This window comes from Amorphotheca resinae (genome assembly GCF_003019875.1).
Source record: "Amorphotheca resinae ATCC 22711 unplaced genomic scaffold M430scaffold_8, whole genome shotgun sequence".
NCBI lineage: Eukaryota > Fungi > Ascomycota > Leotiomycetes > Helotiales > Amorphothecaceae > Amorphotheca > Amorphotheca resinae.
Window position 1 is genome coordinate 1046883 of NW_020194478.1, and position 19198 is coordinate 1066080.

General features: G+C 49.3%; 6 protein-coding genes across 6 annotated transcripts; 2 read left to right on the forward strand and 4 right to left on the reverse strand.

Moving 5' to 3' along the window:
• Positions 1–6793: 6793 nt before the first annotated feature.
• Positions 6794–8063, reverse strand: M430DRAFT_43362 (hypothetical protein). The gene is made up of 3 exons (XM_024867614.1): positions 7359–8063; positions 7145–7303; positions 6794–7086 (listed from the first exon to the last, which is right to left on the reverse strand). The coding sequence occupies exons 1-3, from the start codon at positions 7585–7587 to the stop codon at positions 6869–6871; spliced, it is 606 nt and encodes a 201-aa protein (XP_024719700.1). The 5' UTR covers positions 7588–8063; the 3' UTR covers positions 6794–6868.
• A 132-nt stretch (positions 8064–8195) lies between these two features.
• Positions 8196–8996, reverse strand: M430DRAFT_51736 (hypothetical protein; the record flags this gene model as incomplete). Its single annotated transcript, XM_024868251.1, has 4 exons — positions 8196–8600; positions 8650–8808; positions 8861–8907; positions 8960–8996. The coding sequence occupies 4 exons, from the start codon at positions 8994–8996 to the stop codon at positions 8196–8198; spliced, it is 648 nt and encodes a 215-aa protein (XP_024719701.1).
• Positions 8997–10162: 1166 nt separating this feature from the next.
• On the forward strand, positions 10163–10779 carry M430DRAFT_67712 (hypothetical protein). Its single transcript, XM_024869304.1, has 3 exons — positions 10163–10282; positions 10345–10413; positions 10614–10779. The coding sequence occupies exons 1-3, from the start codon at positions 10235–10237 to the stop codon at positions 10773–10775; spliced, it is 279 nt and encodes a 92-aa protein (XP_024719702.1). The 5' UTR covers positions 10163–10234; the 3' UTR covers positions 10776–10779.
• Positions 10780–10813: 34 nt separating this feature from the next.
• On the reverse strand, positions 10814–11969 carry M430DRAFT_35872 (hypothetical protein). Its single transcript, XM_024866831.1, has one exon. It carries the CDS (start codon positions 11749–11751, stop codon positions 10990–10992), a length of 762 nt encoding a protein of 253 aa, XP_024719703.1. The 5' UTR covers positions 11752–11969; the 3' UTR covers positions 10814–10989.
• A 121-nt stretch (positions 11970–12090) lies between these two features.
• Positions 12091–14760, forward strand: M430DRAFT_67714 (hypothetical protein). Its single transcript, XM_024869305.1, has 2 exons — positions 12091–14436; positions 14515–14760. Exons 1-2 carry the CDS (start codon positions 12207–12209, stop codon positions 14640–14642), a joined length of 2358 nt encoding a protein of 785 aa, XP_024719704.1. The 5' UTR covers positions 12091–12206; the 3' UTR covers positions 14643–14760.
• A 420-nt stretch (positions 14761–15180) lies between these two features.
• M430DRAFT_59755 (hypothetical protein) lies at positions 15181–17729 on the reverse strand. The gene is made up of 2 exons (XM_024868819.1): positions 17161–17729; positions 15181–17099 (listed from the first exon to the last, which is right to left on the reverse strand). The coding sequence occupies exons 1-2, from the start codon at positions 17555–17557 to the stop codon at positions 15226–15228; spliced, it is 2271 nt and encodes a 756-aa protein (XP_024719705.1). The 5' UTR covers positions 17558–17729; the 3' UTR covers positions 15181–15225.
• Positions 17730–19198: the final 1469 nt, after the last annotated feature.

Below are 19198 nucleotides of genomic sequence, written 5' to 3' on the forward strand. Positions count from 1 at the left end.
GCCACTGGCCCCCCCCCCCCCCCCCGACCCGTTGAGGTGCGAGAGTTGAGCGTTGCAAACGGCCATGCTCCCGACGGTTGAAAGGGCGGACTCTCTCTCTCTCCACCGAGCCCCAATCACATCCCGTCCCCGCGCCCCGGTGCCCCCGCGGGTTGAAGCTCTGCTTCCGCCCTGCGCAAATCAAATCAATGCATCCAGACCTTTGCTCCCTCGACTGTTTTCTGTTTCTGCTGCTGCAACCGCATGCGAAATTTAGGGGAGCAAGCGCTCCTGTACAACGTGCTGCACTGCTGCGTCCTCTCGTATCGTGTCTCCTGCGCTTCAGCCGCGATCTCCCCTCTGTCTTCCCTCAGTCGTCTGCGCTCGGGCTCTCTCGCCCGTCCTGTTGGCCTCTGGTATGATTATATGATTACTACTTGGATTATATGATCATCTACCGTGCTTCTCTTACCGAGTAAAGTCTCTGATGCCTGATCAGAACCTTAGATGGTCAGATTTTTTCCGCCTTATAAGACTTGGCCGAACGGCCCGTCCGGCTTGATTGGCCGCTGCTCCATTGTGATTCCTTCTGTGCTTTTTCTACTCCACACTACTCCGTACAGGGCATTGTTATTATTGCTTTGTTGACTTTGTCAGTGTGTCGTCAGATGGCCCCGTAATAATGGCCAGCTGCCAGTGCGAATCTTGCGATCCACGGCAGCCACCGTCGTCGGAACATTTCAAGGTTTCAGGCTTTCTCAGAGACAGCCGCCTTTGCATACGAAGTCACTCGGCTACTGCAGCACTGTCCCCGCCTCTGATGTCTCCCTCTGTCTCCCTTGAGTCTCTCCTGCAAGACAAAGATTGTCTTCCATCAAAAGGAGGGGCTCTCTCGTCACTCCTCTCTTCTCTCTTCTCCCTCTCTTCTTTTCATTTCTCCATTGTCTGCCCTTTCCCCGTCCTTCCCTCGCCTTCGCTTGCCTCCCTGTCTCAACTCCGCCGCCCAACTACTCCGTACGGAGTTAAAGCCGTGGTGTCGCAGGATTCCCCATCTCAAGGTGCTGATCAGTGCCCCGACAGTCCTTGCTAATAAGTAGTAGTCGAACGGACATCCTGGCGGCTGTCGCGTGGTCCAGAAAGGGGCAGGCATTCTTCAGGGACAAGGCCGGGCCCGTACCCACTACCCACCGAGACGCCGGAGACGGAAACACAGACGGTGGCGACCGGGCCCTGCGCAGGCCAATCAGCAACTGTACGTACCTGGATGTACCTGACGCTTGTCTACGCCGGCCCCTTTTTTCAGGACGGATCCCCCGTCCCAACGCTTCCCGAGAGTCGGGAAGCCATGTGATTCTAGGATTATTCTACTCTGTAGGGTTGTCGTTCTTCTACTACGACACTGCTACTACCGTTCTGTATCTAGATTCGAGAATCAAGAGACACTGGTGGTGATCCCGGAGCCTTAGGGCCAGTGGTTCTGCAGTAGTACCATAATAGGCACCAATCTCTCAGTAATAGTTACAAAGAAGCGGCCACCCCGCGTGCCACGTCGGCTGGAGCAAATTAGCTTCAGAGTTCTATGGAGAAAATTGAGGCAAGATTGAATGAAGAGTCCAACGAGAAAAGCCAAAAGATTCTACTCCGAACCACAAGGCCGCGGACCAGTGCAGCATCTGAACAAGGATAATATGAACGGCCCGGGTGTGATACGTTGTCCAGCAATATGAACGTCGCCTTACGCAGGTACCGTCCGGCGTCCGGCTCTACGCAGGAACAGTCAAGCGACCCGTCCTCAGGCCTCTGATCCAGGATAACCCAGGCCCAGGCTCTCTTTCTCAGCTTCTCAGATTCTGCAACCGATTCCTTGCGCCAATAGCCGCGCTCTCTCCGCCCAACTCCTCGGCCAACTGTTGGTTGACTGCGTTAGGCCTTTGGCGGGGAGCGCATCCGCGCGGGCTAGTCACCTGATCTCGTTCTCAGATAAAGTACCTATGTACCTTAGCTACTTGGCCTTGCCCAATCCCCATCATCTCAGCACACGGCGGTGCTACAGGCCAAATTACAACTACTACCAATAGTGAAGAATCCATGACTATCCCGGATTCCAGAGCGTCGGACAAGCCCGCACAGGATATGGATCACCGCCCGGGTATAGAGCCGCGCTATCGCCCTCGGGTGTTGCATTAATTTCAACATCGATATCTCAGCAAAACCTCATCTCGCATAATCCAGAATTCTGGAACTTTGATCATCCATGTACCACCGATTTCCGGGCCCCGAAAAAGTAAACAAAAAAGAAAGCAAAAAAGAACCTTCATGTCTTGATTCTTGCTAGTCGGGCTTCTGCCAGAACTATAAGGATGGGTCTATTCCGTACCTTTATAGAGGGGAATATGGATACATACCTACAGTACCTGATTCATCTGCAACCATGTAATCTCGATTACGCTCCAGAACACATCATGTGGGTATGTGTAGATAGTGTTGTGCTCTATCGAATTCTATGATTCTGGAGACCGCAGTCATCTAACCTCATATCCATCTTTGGCAGCTCGGAGTGAGGGATTCGAGCCGTTGACTCGTATACGATGCTGTGCCGGCGCTGGGATTCTGGGATTCTGGGATATCATCGTCTGATCTCTCGATCTCGCAAATCTGCCACGAGATAATCGTATACGATGCTGTGCCGGCGCTGGGATCCTGGAATTGTGGGATATCGCCGTCTGATCTCTCGATCTCGCAAATCTGCCACGAGATACATATCCTCCCAGCGCCATCTATTGTAGATGATCTCCCCGCAATCCCATGATTCCTATCCCTCGCTCTCATCACGCCCCGTCCAGCAGTCCCAGCTCATCCAGCCCAGGCCTTCGGGATGCGGAGATTAATGACCTTCTCGACGCGTCTGAGGATACACAAGTAAACAAACAAACAAACATCTCATTCCGTTTTCATTTCCCCCTTCCCCCCCCCCCCCCAAACTTCCCCAAACCAACCCTCTCTCCCAATTCTTCCCCATCCTGCGGCGCACAGACGTCCATCCACGATCCGATCCCATCCATCCATTCTTTACATACATATACATACATCTACAGTATCGCGCCGCATAATCCACGCGCATGTCAACTGTTGTTGTTTACATTCCAACGCGCTATTTTTAAGTTCCCACTAGGAACAAGGCGGGCAGCCCATAGTGGTACAGAAGTTAAGAAATAAAAGTGGTTGTTTAACTTTAATTTGCAGCGCGTCAGGTAAGTGAGACACCATCATCTGGGGAATAACACGCAGCTATGCGAACTGCTACAAGGTAATTTGAATTTAAGATTTGTGTTTTTCTGCGGTTTTATTTTTGTTTTATTTCAATAAAGAGGATACCTATGTTTTCAGTGCGTTGATTACGATCTGCTGGTCTGCTGGTTGGAAAGTTGAGTATAGAGTAGCTGGGTGTTTCTGTTTTTTATTCCATTTTCCTTTTCTTTTCTTTTTTCTAGAAAGCATATGGACGTCAAGAGAGACAAACAGAAGTGGCATAACCTCTGATCTACTCCTCCCCCGAGAAGGGGATTGCGCCATCCCGCTCTTCAGCGGAAGTGTCCCGTGTTGTCTCCTCGTGGCAAGCAAGAAATCTGCTTCATCTAGTTCGCAGATGGCGAATCCGGACTTGGACTCAGACTCCTTCCCCTATTTTACCTTCTTCTTCTTCTCCTATCTGGGACTTACGTTAAGGATCAACGCCTTCAGGAGAAGCTAGCTAGCTCTAGGTCTCAAGAAAATCAGGGGAGATATATCAAGGGACTTCCAAGCATCTACTGCTGCGCTACACCTCCCATCCAGCTTTTATTCTCTCATTCAATCCTCTTCTATGTTCAAGTTACCTATTTCCATCCATACTGCAGACAGAGATATATAATATCTAGTCCGGGAATCACTCTACCCGTGATTAGGGGTAGATTCAGAACCGCTCCTGTTGTCTGACCCCCCTTTCAGATTGGCTGCAAGGGATCAATCAGCAAGTTAGTGAGTCGGTGAATATCTAGCCTCAGATGCAGAAACGAATAAATCCCGTTTATATACATCCATAAACGAACGGTAAGTAAGGTAAATTCTGCGGCCTGAACTAGCAAGATACTTATTGTTCTTCGCTATATGTTGGAGATTCCTTTGCTAGAACATCCATCCCTCTCTATATTTGCGCGATACGCTTCCTCGAAGATAGCGTATCCCCAATTCTCCTTCACGTCCTCGAACATGAGCAGACAGACAGCCATCTAGATTCTGTGTCTTGAACCCTACACGACTCCTACTCGAGGAGTTCTGTTCTCTAGTTAGGGTCCTCATCATACATACATACCTATATATGCTCGGTCCCTAAACTGTATAGACGTTTGATTCATCGGGTTTACAGCTTTCTTTCTCTTTTCTTCTTTCGAGAAATAAGTAGTTAGCTAGTGATAAATATCTGTTCTTAATCCTCTCTCTCTCTCTGGGTTTCGCTATCCAGTTCATTCATTCATTCATTGATCATTGGTATTCGATGCATACAAAAGTTGGAGCAAGGTCCAAGAGGATTTATTCAGTAAGATGATAAATCCCAATGGCGGAGAGTACCTCGAATTTTGCTTTTTTTTGTTCCATCCTTCTGAATAATCATATTCATATTCATATGAACGAACACACCCCAATTCCTTCTCCGCATAACGCGAGATCTTCTTGCTGTTTGTTCTTAAGCAACCAAATATATCTATCCACTTCCCATCAATTGAGCCTTCATTCCAGAATACATTACATTACATCTCAAGCACCCCTCCCTCCCCCCCCCCCCCCCCACTTTTTTTTTCACCACTCCCCCGATCCTCACCATCCTCCAATCTCTCTCTTTTGAGCTCAATTTCCTCTTCTATACCCAACACTAAAAACAGTCTCCTTCTATACCTATATAACCATCCATAGCCAAGGGATATTCAAATCAAATCAACTTCATTCCTTCATTTCTTCTTCTTTCTGTTCTTACTCGTGAATATTCTGATCTTGGAAATAGCTTACCTACTTACTTCTCTTGCTGAGGAAAAGAATAACGAGATGGTTTGAGATACGGGATGGACTAGACTTTGGTTATATGAGGTAGACGGTTTTGGATGAGGTGCTTTGTGTGTTGGTTGGCTGGCTTGGATGATGGTTTCTAGGTACCTTTTCGCTGACCCCCTTTTCTCCTGCCGAGAAAGAAGAAAAAGGGGGGGGGGGGTTTCGATAGTCCGTCATCCTAACATACAAATGCTAGCTTAGGTGTTATTTAAATCCCCGCATGGCATTGTTTTCAGTATTACGACCTCGGACTCGTAACGTTGGAGTTTCTGGCGCTTTGAGGTCGAAGTTATGATCGAATTCTAGTCTGGAGCCTATCTCAATTCCCAACTCCAGCGCTCAAGGGTCAAGTCTTCGGCTGTGTTATGTCATTATCACATTATCATCACCGCTGTATTAAAAGGATACAAGATGTTTTATTCTTTGGTATTTAATTCATTCCAGCATGAAAAATCGTATTCAAATGGAACGCCCAACGACCCCCCCCCCCCTTTTTTTCCCCTTTCGACCCTAAGATCAACCCCCCAACCCATATATCTCCTCTCCATCCTCTCCTCCATCCCCAGCACCACGCTTTCCCCGCCTTCCCTTCTTTCTCCGTCCACAGCGCGTATACCCATAGTTGCCAAACCCCGTCCCAGCACTGCACGCATAGCAGATGCCCGAATACTCGTCCGCGCCGCAAGTAGGGCAGACAGACACCGGATCCTCCCCATCCTTGTCACTAGACATCGCACCAGCCGCCGATGATTCCGGCATATCTATCTCCCTTGCTGTCGCTTTGGAAGGTCAGATATGCCTTCTTTCTTTGGGGGGGTATTTTTCTTCGTGCTGTACCTTGTCGAGCTTCTTTCAAGCGGCGGGAATTCGAGCAAGATAGTTTGGGTTTTGGGGTCTCTGGGTATGGATATCGGGGGTCTTTCTTTTTGCTTTTGATGTTTGGTTGGTCTCTGGTCTGTATATTTCAACCTTCTTTCTTGTGCTGATATCTCGAAAAAAGAAAGAAGAAATTGAGAGCAAGGAAGCGGAGTATAAATACTCGAGCAGAGGACCCGAGGACTCGAAAGGAGCGAGTAATTGTGCTGTGAATCTTTGAAATGATAGTGAATGGTCTCCATACGGCAGGGGAAAAGGGTACCTCCTCCTTATTCGGCAGGCTGAGGAAGGCTCTAGAAGTCGTGACAGCCAAGGGATTCTTTTGAATCATGGGACTTGTGCCATTCACTGCCTTCGTTTCGGTCACGAACATGGAGCAGCCAGTGAGGAGGGGAGGTTCTGGGGAACTAACCCTATTAAGTCTTTTTGATATCACTGAATAACAGTGCAGGAAAGTTATTCAGGAACTATTCGGTCCTTCTCTCTTGTGAATCAGTAGCTTGCAGGAGTTTACATATGGCAATCCGCAGTTTAGGGTTCAGGGGGTAAAGGGTTGCTGAATCACTGTCTCCAACTTGGGATTCACAGAAGTTTCCCTGCGGTCAATCAGTCATTAAGGAAAAATAATGTGTGTGATTTCTCAGCTACTCGAGGTAAGTTGCAAGGCTGGCTAATGTCATGGCTTCATACATTTGGCCCTACCCCAGTTAGGATTCTTCAATGTAGGCTAACCGTCCGGCGAAATGCTTGTTCCTACCACCAGCTAGTCGAGCACGCAGAAACTCGAGGGTGTAATAGTTGTAGCAAGATCCTTGGAATTTCTTAGCTCCACACATAGGAAGGACAGTTGTAGGAGGTCGATGCGATGCTGCTGGCCATTGTGATTATTATAGTACTTTGATAGTTGTGCAATGAAAACGCTGGGTGGCTGCTAATCGATGATGCTGGCAGGCTGTTTGTAGTTGAAGACGGTGTCGAGACCACTTTGAAGGTTCTTGATGAAGGTGTTTGCGAGATTGAAGTAGTCTGTTTTGGAGCAACACTCGTTATGAAGCTTTTGAGGGACCGTCCATGTGGATGTATGATAAGAAATGCAGCGATTCACACTCCAAGACCTGCCGTCAAGACAGGAGCGTAAAATGTCAAGGGCTTCATTCCATCGCAAAGTCAGCATAATAGCTTTGCGGACGAGATTGAAGATGCTTACAGTGCCAGCCAGCCTGACAACTCAATGAATCACCAAACCCCCTGAACTGCCATACATGGGTGCTGCTACGTTGTGAATCAAGAAAAGTAATTGAATGCCCGCCTTTCTCCTTCTCAATATGAACCGATCTCCTCAATGGATCGCAGTTCAGAGTAACCACTCCATGGGAAGAATCAGTTTGGGCCGGAGATGCCAAAGCCTCCATTCCATCCACATAATTTGCAATCTCCCAAGGAGCCTGGTGCACCACAGCGCGGGCAGTTATCAGACTTCCCTTTGAACCTTCTCTTCTCGCCTGTGTCTGGGGTTGCAGAAGCTTTGGTAGGTTCCTCAGCGGCCTTCTGACTCGTGGGATCCGACGTCTTGCTGGTCGATGGTGAATCCGAGCTGGGTTTGACAGTCGCAGGGGACTTGTTGCTATCCTCTCCTTCCTTTGGGGCCATGGCTGCTTCGCGAGAAGGTGGGCTCTGGGACCTTTATGGGTTGATATCCTCGAGTTTGACTTGTGTGATTGGTAGTTGAAGCTTGCTTTCGTGTAGGACTGGAGACAAGGAGAAGTGCGCTGTAGATGTGAGACGGTACAAAGAGACTGGCGTGTCTGTGCTTTTGAATGGATTTGATTGAATGAATCAGTGTAAAAAGTAGATCATCAAACAGCGAGGCCCGATACTTTATAGAAGTGCGCAAACCACTTGGTTGCAATACGGAGGCAGGTGCAAACAAAACAAGGCAAATAGAGTCATAGAGCACCTCCCTTACCTGGCTCAAGTGTCGACTATATCACGTGGAACACATGAGTTCCATTGTGCTGCTCAAGCCCAGCGACACAGACAAAATGCGTAACAGAACTCTCCATTTAGACCAAGCAACCCATTCCGAGCACGTTGCATCACTTGCAAGTATATCGTTTCCCAATCTGTACCCAATAGATGCGCAAAGCCGTTGCATTCATGAAAGTACACTTAAGCATTGTAGAATACTGCTATTGTGACCTCCACCCATCCATCGAAACCAGCATAGAAACAAAAGACCCTTTAGCAACCTATGCCATTTATTTCTTAGCAGCAGCGGCCTCCTCAGCCTTATCCTTTGCCCGCTTCTCACGCTTGCCAGCCAATCTCGCCTCACTTCTCGCATCCCTCAACTTTCGGTAAGCACCACCCTCAATAGGCGCAGGCATATCGCTCTTCTTGATCTCCTTGATGGTAGTGTCGGCGTGGACAATAGGCAGGGAGCGCTTGACGCTCGTGACTGTGTCCTTGGCAGCAGATACCTCCTCCTTGGAAGCATCACCCTGCTTGTGCTGGCCGAGTTTGCGGGGGAAGAGGATGAGACGGGCGCGGTACTCCTTTAGGCGGGCAACGTTCGCGGCGAGGGACTCGGTGGAGAGGTTTTGGCGGCGGGGGTCAACGGAGATACCGATTGTGGGCGCCAGCTTGCGGGGGATACCAGCTTCCTACGTATTGTCAGAACCGTACAAGCCTGACATCCCAAGAATAGGTTACCTTCAACTCCTCCAAGGTGAAACCACGTCCAGCTCGTACACGTCGGTTGTACCTGATAGTTGGGCATCGGACGATAGGTCTCAGCTTGTCAACTGGGCGAGGTGCGACGGCGGAAGCCTTTGCGAGACGGGCATTACGGCGTCTCAGCTTTCGGCCAGGCTGTTGATTGTTAGTTTCCCCTTCCCATGCTGCTTCTGTATGTATATTTTACCTGGTCGAAGTGAACTCGAACTCGTCGCTGCCAATCCTTTCGGAAATCTACCTCCAATTAGCATGCTGTTTATACTGAACAGTGCGAAATGAGACGTACGGTTGTGAGGGATCTGCTGGTTGTGCTTGATCGCCATTTTGTCGAGGTGCGATCAAGAAGTCGTTGGTCGTCGGGTCGTCGTCGAGGAAGTTCGAATTGGATGTCAATCAACGGCGACAATCCCACGAAGATTTTTAGCGAGAGGGTAGGGCTTCGCACATCTGCAATTTTCTGAAAATTAGCTTCTTCGCCTAAGGCACAAAGTTGCTGCCTAGCGTGTGCTGCAGCCTTAAAGCCTGAGAATCATGTGAGGCATCAAGGACCCACCTGCCAAGACACCTACACGTGACATCCACAAACACTGCAAACAATTGCAAGCGAGATCTAGCGAGAACTAGCGGATTTCCAGGATTTCTGGAGTATAAATACTCGCTGCCTCCCGCACCCTCTTTCAAAAATCATACTTACCTTCTTGACAGTGCCCTGGCTCAAGAATCAGGGGCTGGCGATACGAGTCCTCCATTGCACATCGGGGCGACGAGAATCGTTTACTTGGCTTCGGTCACGTAATCGGGGGAATTTTTGATTGCACACAACGGCTCTTGTCGTTAATACTTTTCATTGAGATCTTGGCTTGATGCTGGGACTTGAAGAAGAGATCTTGTCACCCCCAACGCTAGAACTGCGGCGTTGCGGTATTCGAGTAAGGCAATGACAGAGAAGGTGCACGTACGACCTCTAGAAGAGGTATCCACGCAATTTCTGAAGGCCTCTGGGCAAAGGACCCGTTGTCTCTGTACCACGTATATTGGGAAGTAAGTAGCTTGACGACTGCTCTTCTGCTGTATGTGGTGACATGCATATGAAGAAATGTAGTATCATGACATTGCGCTGGCTTATTGTCATTCCTCGTTGTCCTATCGACATGAGTAGAGGATTGATTGCCAGGCTTTTCAAGTGTACAGAAGGGCGTGGATGTTATGAATGTCTGTTTGATGGACATTCAGTAGGAACAGCGCCATGACAGATATTCGCCATATCTTAATTATGTGCCCCTTAATTATAAGACATAGCAATCAACCAATATCTAATCCAACAAGATAAATCAAAGAACACGCTTCCTCCGACATATCCAGGCTTGTTGTTTGTTGCTTTAGACTCGAGACAGACGCGTTTGTTGAAGTAGCATCACGTGAAGACGCCTCGGAATGACCGATTTTCGCGACTGCCAACAGTGTCCTCACTGAGCTGAACAACCAGCTCCTTACGAACCACACTCCTTTGTCATTCGATACGTTGGTATTGTCATCAGCAGCATACCATTTGGTTGCAATCATGACCCGAGCACAGCAAACCGTCTCTGTCGGCCTCCTTGTCACTTCTGTATGCGCCCCTCAAGCTATACACAACGACCGCATAGCTGCACGAGCTAACACGAATTACAGCTCTATTTGGCCCTCTACCTCGGACTCATTCCTCTGCCAGCCTTGATCTCAAATGAAATAATACCTTTCGTACGCAACGTCTTCCTATACTCCCTTTCCTCCGTGCCCTCGCTCCGGCAATCGCCTACCACGGAACCCTCCATATCTCATCTCCAAGAACTCTGGGAAGAGCAGGACGAGCTCCATCTCAGTCCTCGTCTTCTAGATCTAGCCCTCCATGTTTCTACCAATCCAAGACTCGCCTAGCTAACGTCCTTCATCTGAAATAGTTGCCGTTCTGGGCCCTCGTTACCTTCGGTGCTTACCTTCTATTCAAACTTGGCTGGGGAGTCTTTACGTTCAACGATGTGCCAGAGGCGCACGCGGAGCTTATGAAGGAGATTGATCTTGCGAAGGCGGAGTTGAGGACCAAGGGCGTGGATATCGATTAATCCTGTAACATAATGAGGCTATACGGTGGAATTGAGGGACCGGGGAGAACGTGTAACAACATCCATGACCTCTTGTGGGCTAGGTGAATGGCTTTGGAAGTTTGGATGGGAATAATACGCATCATCCAGCAAGAATAGCCAACTGTATGCAGCCCTGAAGTACATTTTCCTCATGTCACATTCTATCACTTGTCTATATCGTATATCATCTATCCTATCCACCACTAGCACGTTCTCTAGCATGCTTCTCCTTCAGCCTCTTCTCCTGTTTCATAAACTCTCTGATGCCCACCGGGATATTCTGAAATAGGTCGTCGCTGGTCAAGTCCGTGTCTAGTCCAGTACCCCAAAGTCCCTCGCTCCCACCCCCATCGTCGTCCATAACTAGCGCGGCGTTCGTCTCCGCTTCACTCATCCTGCCAGGAGTACCAGCCCTATCAGCCATCCTAGGAACCTCTCGCCCTGGCTTCCCCGAATCTTCACGTAGTTTCTGTTTCTTCAATGCATAATCGGCTTCTTTCTTCTTCGCAACCCATTCTTCTAACTCGTCGCGGTACCGATCCCACACGCAATTTACGCACCCGCTCATGCAGCAGTTATCTGGTTCATCAGGGCGGGGAGGCACCCAAACGCCTGCGACTAAGGTGCTCTTGCGCTGGATCTCACTTCGCCGTTCCAGTGGCGAGGAGAGCCGCGAGGAGAACAGGATTGAAGGCCCGGAATCTTCTGTGGATTCGCTATCTGACGAGGTAGATATGCCCGGTTCATTGGCGGCAGAGGAGGCGGTGGTGGGCGGCTTGCTTTCTGGTTTTTGGGTCGAGGCTTCGAGGATCGAGGCATAGTACTCCCCTATGGGATTGGCTTGTTCAGTCGAGGGTCTGGAATTATTCGAGAGATGTTGTTGGCGCCGGAGGTGATGGACGCGAGAATGAACTCTTAAGCGCTGAGATGCGCGGACCAGAAATCGTGTTTCCATTCTTTATGTTAGAGAGGGAGGTATCTCAAGAGAGGCTCAACGGCGATTTTTCTTGGAAGACGCCCAGCCCCCCCGGACTTCGGCGTCATCGGGAAGGGGTCTCGTGATCAGCATAGTAATTTTTGAGATTCTCAAGTAGCAGGAGGACTTAGCCTGATACTCTGAGGTTGTTTATCAGAGAAGATGCGCATCGTGGAGATTTCGATCTATTCTTTTAGGAGATCGTTGTAGAGTTCCCGCAGCTCGTTTTCCGTGGTCGGCCTGGTCGCTAGAACTCCCCCCTCGGTCCCCTCAGAGTCGCGTCCCTCGAATCAGACGCGACCCAAACACCACCGCCTCTCACTCCCTCTGCACTGCAGTGCGGTGTCATCTCACCACAGTTTGGGGCGCAATTCGAAGTAGGACTTATTTTGCGAAACATGGAGTATCCGTGAACATTACCGCCATCTCTGCCAATGGAATCCTCACCCTCGAAGCGGCGCAAAACTTCGCCAACAACATCAGTACCGATCGACGCGCCGACAACTCCAAGTCGAATACCCATCCCCAAGAATGGAGCTAGAACTCTGCCAGACAGGCCGTCGTTTGCCTCTCCCACGAAGGCGAGTATAGCAAGACATAACCCTCAATTGTTAAACCGACCTTCGTCTTCTGGGACCGGCGCCGAGAGATCAGGGAGTAGAGGGAGGAATTTAGACGATGTATTTGCGCGCGCTTTGCAGAAAGTCCGTCCGAGTATTGAAGGACGAGACGCGATATCGGGCGATGAGGGCGCAGGGTCTCTAGGATCAACTACTCAAGAAAATGAAGACCCGCAAGAGGATAGGAGGACACCAGTGGCCGTCCAGTCCAGCGCAAGAAGATCACTATCTGTGGGAGGTGGACTAACTGCGAAGCCGAGGAGAATGTCGCGTTCTCCAGCTAAGCAGATGCCGAAGAGTTTTGGTTCTACCACAGCAGATGCAACGGCTGGAGGGGAATTGCAGGAAAATATCAACCCCTTCAGGAGAGCGGGATTAAGAAGATCCCCAGTAGCATCTCAGGAGGTTCAAGTGCCCGAAGAGGACATCAATCCGTTTCAGAGAAGAGGATTACGGAGGTCACCTATAGCATCTCAGCCCTTGCCAACTATCGAGCAACCCAATGTTCAAGGCGCAGAAGAACCGGCAGTCTCGACAACTCCAACAGCGCCATTGGAACCACGACCTGTGACGCCAAATGGCCCTCTGCCACAAGGTGAGGAAGAAGCACCTCCGGAACAACCCCGGCAGTCTCCGGTTCTCCAGGCCGCTGAATCCGGCAATGCAGTGCCCCAAGGGCCTTTAAACGTGCCTGCGAGCGATTCCCAGAACCTCCAAGCTTCAACGCCAACGTCACGCAGACTCCTGAATGAACCCGAGGAGCCAGAGTTGCCCCCGACTCCGACTCAACTAGGGATTCTTGATCCAGTTGTAACTACTCCCCCTGCAGGCATACATGACACTCCGAGCAAGAGAGCAAGAAAGAATAGGTCTTTTGGGAAAAAGCTCAAGTCGTCACCCCTAAAGCCACGAGAGCCGCCACCGGAATCCGAACCAGTAAAAGATGTAGAACCTGAAGCTCAAAAAGAGCCTCTACATGAAAAGCCCAAGCGTCGAAGGTCTGCAAGGTTCTCGATCCCCGAAGATCCGCATGCGGACAAGAAGAAATCTCGTGATGAGCTCTTGAAAGAGCTCCAGCAAGTGCAAGCAGATATCGCCCTCGCGAGTCGGGAGAATGAGAGATTGCGACTACATTACGAGTCTAAAAGATCCACGCCTGTAGCACCCTCGAATCCAGATGAATTACTAGCTGTGCTTGCTCGATCAACGGCACCCGAGCCAGCCTCTGAACCAAAGCAAGAACCGAAAAGCATATTTCAATCCATTGGATCATTTCTGCCATTTTCATCGAGGAGGAAACGCTCTTCGATCAGGCTGCCTGTCCCGGACAGACCTATTCCATCCCACTTGCCAGTCGCAGTTGATGATCCCCTCCCTTATCTTCAGGCATTCAGCCCCCTAAGGTACACATCCAACATCACGCTCTTGCCATCAGATCCTACAGCGTCAGACTCGTCCTCCCAAGAAGCCCAACCAATCCTTCAACGGCATCTCATTACCGCTTCCCATCCATCCGGGCTCTTTACCGCCCGCCTCTCGATGACTGTTGACTCCTCACTCCTCACCATCTCATCAGTTGATATCGAGAAACTGCCTCCATGTGCCGAAAAGGAGCTAGGGACTTTCATAAGGGAGCATTCAAGCCCAGAAGGTGCCCTACCCAAAGATATCGGCCTCATATGTTGGGCGATGGGACGCTGGGTCGAGGTCTCTGTGCTCAGAGCACGGTTCTGGTGTGCCGTCGAACACGAGTTCGGGACCGCAGAAGCAAGGGCGCAGTCCCTTCAACGAAAGAAGAAACGAAAACGTCAGCAAACGGTCACGGAAGATGAAGATGCAGTTCCCCTGGAGGGACACGACGACGAGGGAGGAGCAGCTCGGAAACAGAAATGGACGAGAAGACACCTGTTGCCTCAGATGGGACGTACAGCTATGGAACTAGCTACGGATGATGTGATTCTTAGGCTCGAGTGGAGAATTGGGTTTGATTGGACTGGGGAGGTAGATAGTTTTATATCGGCCAGCGCGCGGTTGCCCAAGAGCTGTAGGTTTTCCTGTCTTGCTTTTTTTTTTTTTTTTTTTTTCATTTTTTCATCTGGATTTATACTGATGTCAAATGTAGGGCAACAAGCAGACGATCGAAAGAGCCTAATGAAGATACCGGAATCTTTTGATAAGCTGCTCAAACAACAGGGTCCTCTGGGTGCTGTTAGGACTATTGTCGGTCTCTTTATGCCTGAACCTTCGTAGGCGTAATGATAAATAGAAAAAGTTCAACTCATTCTTGTAGCACTTACTGCCAACTTTCCACTTATTGTCATCATGCTGTTGGATATAGGTAAGCTTTAAGTGTTTTACATGACGTGAGTTGAGTTTGTTAATGTACCTAGGTAGGTAGAGTGAGGACCTTCGCTGGGGCTGACAGGTCAGCAGTTCGTCTATTCAAATTCCGAACTGAATTTATTGATCAATCTACCGATCAAATCACGTATGCAGCAAGATATCAAGAACCTTGTATAGCATTTCCATAACTACCTAGAGTACTGGTTACTCATTACAAGGATATGCTGGCCACATTCGATCTTATTTAATATCTCCATTCCCTCCATCAATCAGCAATCATAGTGCCAAATGCAACGCGAGGCTCAATGCCACGCTTGCTTTAATGTTTAGCCAGAACAAGGAGACTTCAGTCACTGAGGACCCTTTCCTCCTTTTACGACGAAGACGTAATACTGACCTCGAAACTCATCAACCAAATGCAACGCCAATGCTCCTGTAATCAAACATATCATTGCCCTCCCATAGTCGTCATCCTCTGTTAGAAGACATATCACTTGTCAGAACTGGGAACCCCCTTCTCGAACCAAGTTCTTATCAACACCGGATTTCCTTCGTGCCCACCATGAGTGTCAACAGCTTCTTGCCAGCGTACAGTGTCGTCAAATTGATCCGGCGTCCTTTCCGGAACATGGGGGCTGGCAAGAATCTTAAGTCTGCGTTTCTCCCGCTCTTCGATGACTGCATGCATGGCCTTCTGCCTGAGGGTATTGTTTGCCCAGCCTTCAACATTTCCCAAGCGTGGAGACTCCAGTACAAATTTCAGCAGGTGAAATGGTAGATTGAGCAAGACCTTTGAAAGGGTTACTGGAATGGAGTTTGCGGTCTCCGATTTAACGCTATCTTCGCTTGGATGATCGCCAAACTTGATAAAACTCAGGCGTGGATTCGGAGCGGCCGAACGATCTTGGGGTACGGTTGGGAGTCTGCGGTTATGACTTGGCTCAGGGACGGAAGTATCGAGCTCGAAGTTAGGAGGGAACGAGGTAATAATGAAGGTCAACGCGCTAAAGATGATCATATTCACAGCCGGGCCATAAGTACTTGGAGTCACAGTCTGATCTGGTTGGGTGTTACAAGTCCACTGCGAATCAAGACCACCATCTATAGCGAAGTCAAGGGCCTTTTCGACTGTGTCCCAGTTGATTAACATGCATGCAATTTCTGCACCTCGATTGATGACTGGAGGGATTTGCAAAATACGGCCAGCAGCCGCGTATCCGAGCGCAAGGTCAAAACGGTCGGCAGGGGTGCCAGGCATTGGTGAAGTCTGTCGAGCACTTCTTGGCAAGTGGTGCATCGCAGCAGCACCTAGATCCAAAAGAGGCCCACCATACAGTCTCTGTACCGCCATCCAGAAGCCATCGGAGCGTAAGAAACGATCGTCTGACTCGATGAACAGAGGTTGAACTGACAGGCCACTGCTCTCTCGGGGTTGTGCTTTCATGAGGCTTTTCAGGTATGGGCTTCGGGCAAACATGAGATTGTGGCCGGGAATACGGACCGGAGGAGCGCGATCATCCGAGTAACGAAGCTCGAGAGTATAGTCGGCCAATTCAGCATCAGCAAACTGATTTCCCAGGTAAGCCAAAAGACCATCATAGTCATCCGCGGCGGGAGATAGTCCCATAGGAAATGTGCCATGCGGAGGCGCCAATGGTTGAGTACCTGGGCGAGGTTTCATTCGTGTCTGCTGGTATAGGCGAACATCGTCGATATGACCATTACTTCCACTAGAATTGACGGCGTTCGGGTACTGGCTGTAGAAAGCTGGGTTATTATCTTGCTCATTCGGAGCTGAAGACTGTGAACCATGGAAGCTCCGCGGTGTTGAAGGATCATATGGGCCGAAACGTGGATTGTCGAAACCGGAGGGTGTGCCTGAAGGCGACTGTCCATTAGGGGGCCCAAATGACACCATCTGTCGACGAGCATAGATTTCTGATCCAGGACCTTGGTTCATGAAATTGTCTTGGCGTAAATAGTACCCCGGAGGTGGAGGTCCCAGTGGGGAGAAACCGTTCGTCATATGCTGCGTATGGGTACCGTTTGAAGGATGATGAACATGACGTCCAGCCTGGGGTAGCTGCTGGAAGGGATATGGTGGAACATTGCCCGCAGAGAGGGGTGGCGCAGGTGACGAAGTATTGGATTCTGGGTACCCACCGAATACAACACTTCCAGGACTGGCTTGAGAAGCATGATGCCCGTTCAAGACTTGTTGCGGCGGGAACTTGACAGGATTGAAGGCCGTTGCGTTCGATTGGCTCTGGTTTGCGGGAACAAACGGTGGGGGCATCTGGAAGGTCGATCTCGAAGCTGAGGATGGTCCGTCAGAGGGTATGGAGTGTGTCTCAAGTGCTTTGTCTGTTTCCAGTTATTAAGTGCTTCAAAACACCTCGATGGAGATAAGAAATTCTTTGCTTACCTGATGCCTTCTCTTGGACTGAAGCCTCTGACTCCTCCCGGTTTGAAACCCCACGTAGCTCTCCTCTTTCTTGGACCGGTATGGTAGGTTTGACCTCGTCCCTTGCCAAAGCTTTCCCAGCAGCCCCATCGCCTTCCTCAGACTTTTCAGTGCTATGAGTGTCGGATGGGCCGTTGACAGTGGCGGGGGCTGTCTCGGGTAGAGATGGTGCTGGGGAAGACTGCTGCTCCACCACTTGTGTTTGTGCAGCCTCTTCCTTCGCATTCTCGCGTGCTGCTAGCTGCTGCTGGCGCTTCTGAATGTAAGGCAGCGGGATAGCAGGCACAATGGGCTTTGGTACGGTCGGTCTGGGGCGGTTGTGCTGCATCGCTTTGGCGGAGTTGCTTGTCGGAGCCATGATTACTAGAAGTCCACGAAAATCAACGCGTTCTGGCGGTCTCTATTACGACCGACGTCCCCAGGCTTCAACGATGACCATAAAGCTGGTCATGTAGCATCTGGGGAGTCTTTCGTTGCTCGACAAGGCTGATGAAGGCGCAGGGTCGCGTTCGACTCGCTGTTTATTTAAAGAAAGTTCACCGATGAAGCTGCCGATGACAGAGCACCCCACAATAAAAATTACCTTACCCTGAGCGGACACTAACCAATTGCGCACTAGAGACCCATGAGATGACAACCTCACCGTTGCTCTGAGCTTCTTCACTCTGGAACGTACTTTTGTTTGAATTCTACTTCTACATTTAAACTATCCTCTTGACTATCATTGATATAATACAGACCTCGGAAGGACTGTTGTCGCAACAATGGAGCAATCCTGGGAGGTCTTCGGAGATACCCATCTCCGAGAGCCTCTTCCCTTGACAAGCACGATGTGAATGCCTTCTGCCTGTAAATGGAATGGCATTCAACTAGAAAAAGTGCAGATACGTCCCTCAGATATGTCTTCTGATGACCAAGTGACTGTTATAATCCAGGACGTTGAGTGAAGTCAGTGCTTCTGCAAACTATTACTAGTGCTCTTGATTCTGATGAACCATTGCTTTTGTTCTAGATATTGTCACATTGAAGCTCGAGTATCTGAGCAAAATTGCAGGAGTTCTTGCAATATGCCATGTTTCCTGAAGAAAATCTCATGAATGTTTAGTGATTGAATGGTCTGCCAGATTTACACAGATACGGAATAGGGAACTCAAAATAGTAGAGTCCAAATGTTCAGCAGGCCAGAGATACGCAAGCTGGATCCCTAGTTTCGTCTAATTTAACTGTTTGGCTTACTGGCTTACTGGCTCACTTTCCTGTTTCTGTCGCTTGCAAGGCTAAACTCTAGCAAGTGAAATATATTCCTACCTACAGCGACCGAGAGGAATACTTCTTGCGCAGAAATTCATCATCAATCGATCGTAGGCTTTGGAGAGCTTTCTTCATGCAAGTGGGCGCTTAGAGTATTTGTTATATTTGAGTATGGAAACGTTTCTAATGCATAGCAGTTACCTTTTTCGCGTTACATAACTTATTCTATGATACTGCTTTACTATTAATCCCATCCGTTCAATACATTTGAACTGTACAGTGCAGTCTTGTATGTGGTTGTACACGACTTTCTTGCAATCATGGAGCGGGCAATATCTGGTATCATGGAATATTTGATATGCATACACTAGACTAACGCATTCGTATTAACCAAAGCCTAAGAAGTAATTAGGCTATGCCAGAACTATATGACCCTGTCTGTTCAAAGAGTCGAAGTAATCGTGGCATCCAGGCTGTATCAACACTCCTTTGATATCAATCAGTTAACTTCTGTGGATTGTTCCGTGCAGACCAGATCAATCCTCGGCTGCCGGATTATCGGATATATACACAATACCACAACAAATGCGGGGTAGTTGTCAACTCTCTATTGCGGGGAAGTCAGTGTGGTATCAATGGGCTCGAAAGCCTCGAATCAGGTAACAAAAGGATCATTCGGCTCTCGGCAAAGTGATTCTCTTAGGTCGCTACTTATAAAGAATGATCAGAGTCCCTCCCACCCTTTAGT

Bases quoted from the DNA above. Each gene is read 5' to 3' on its own strand.
- M430DRAFT_43362 (XM_024867614.1), bottom strand. From the start codon at position 7,587: ATGGCCCCAAAGGAAGGAGAGGATAGCAACAAGTCCCCTGCGACTGTC. The intron at 7,304-7,358 runs GTGGATGGAATG...CTTCCCATGGAG, and splicing joins CTTGGGAGATTGCAAATTAT to TGGTTACTCTGAACTGCGAT. The intron at 7,087-7,144 runs GTAAGCATCTTC...GATGGAATGAAG, and splicing joins TTGTCAGGCTGGCTGGCACT to CCCTTGACATTTTACGCTCC.
- M430DRAFT_67712 (XM_024869304.1), top strand. From the start codon at position 10,235: ATGACCCGAGCACAGCAAACCGTCTCTGTCGGCCTCCTTGTCACTTCT. The intron at 10,283-10,344 runs GTATGCGCCCCT...CACGAATTACAG, and splicing joins TCGGCCTCCTTGTCACTTCT to CTCTATTTGGCCCTCTACCT. The intron at 10,414-10,613 runs GTACGCAACGTC...CATCTGAAATAG, and splicing joins CAAATGAAATAATACCTTTC to TTGCCGTTCTGGGCCCTCGT.
- M430DRAFT_35872 (XM_024866831.1), bottom strand. From the start codon at position 11,751: ATGGAAACACGATTTCTGGTCCGCGCATCTCAGCGCTTAAGAGTTCAT.
- M430DRAFT_67714 (XM_024869305.1), top strand. From the start codon at position 12,207: ATGGAATCCTCACCCTCGAAGCGGCGCAAAACTTCGCCAACAACATCA. The intron at 14,437-14,514 runs GTAGGTTTTCCT...TGTCAAATGTAG, and splicing joins CGCGCGGTTGCCCAAGAGCT to GGCAACAAGCAGACGATCGA.
- M430DRAFT_59755 (XM_024868819.1), bottom strand. From the start codon at position 17,557: ATGGCTCCGACAAGCAACTCCGCCAAAGCGATGCAGCACAACCGCCCC. The intron at 17,100-17,160 runs GTAAGCAAAGAA...AACTGGAAACAG, and splicing joins AGTCCAAGAGAAGGCATCAG to ACAAAGCACTTGAGACACAC.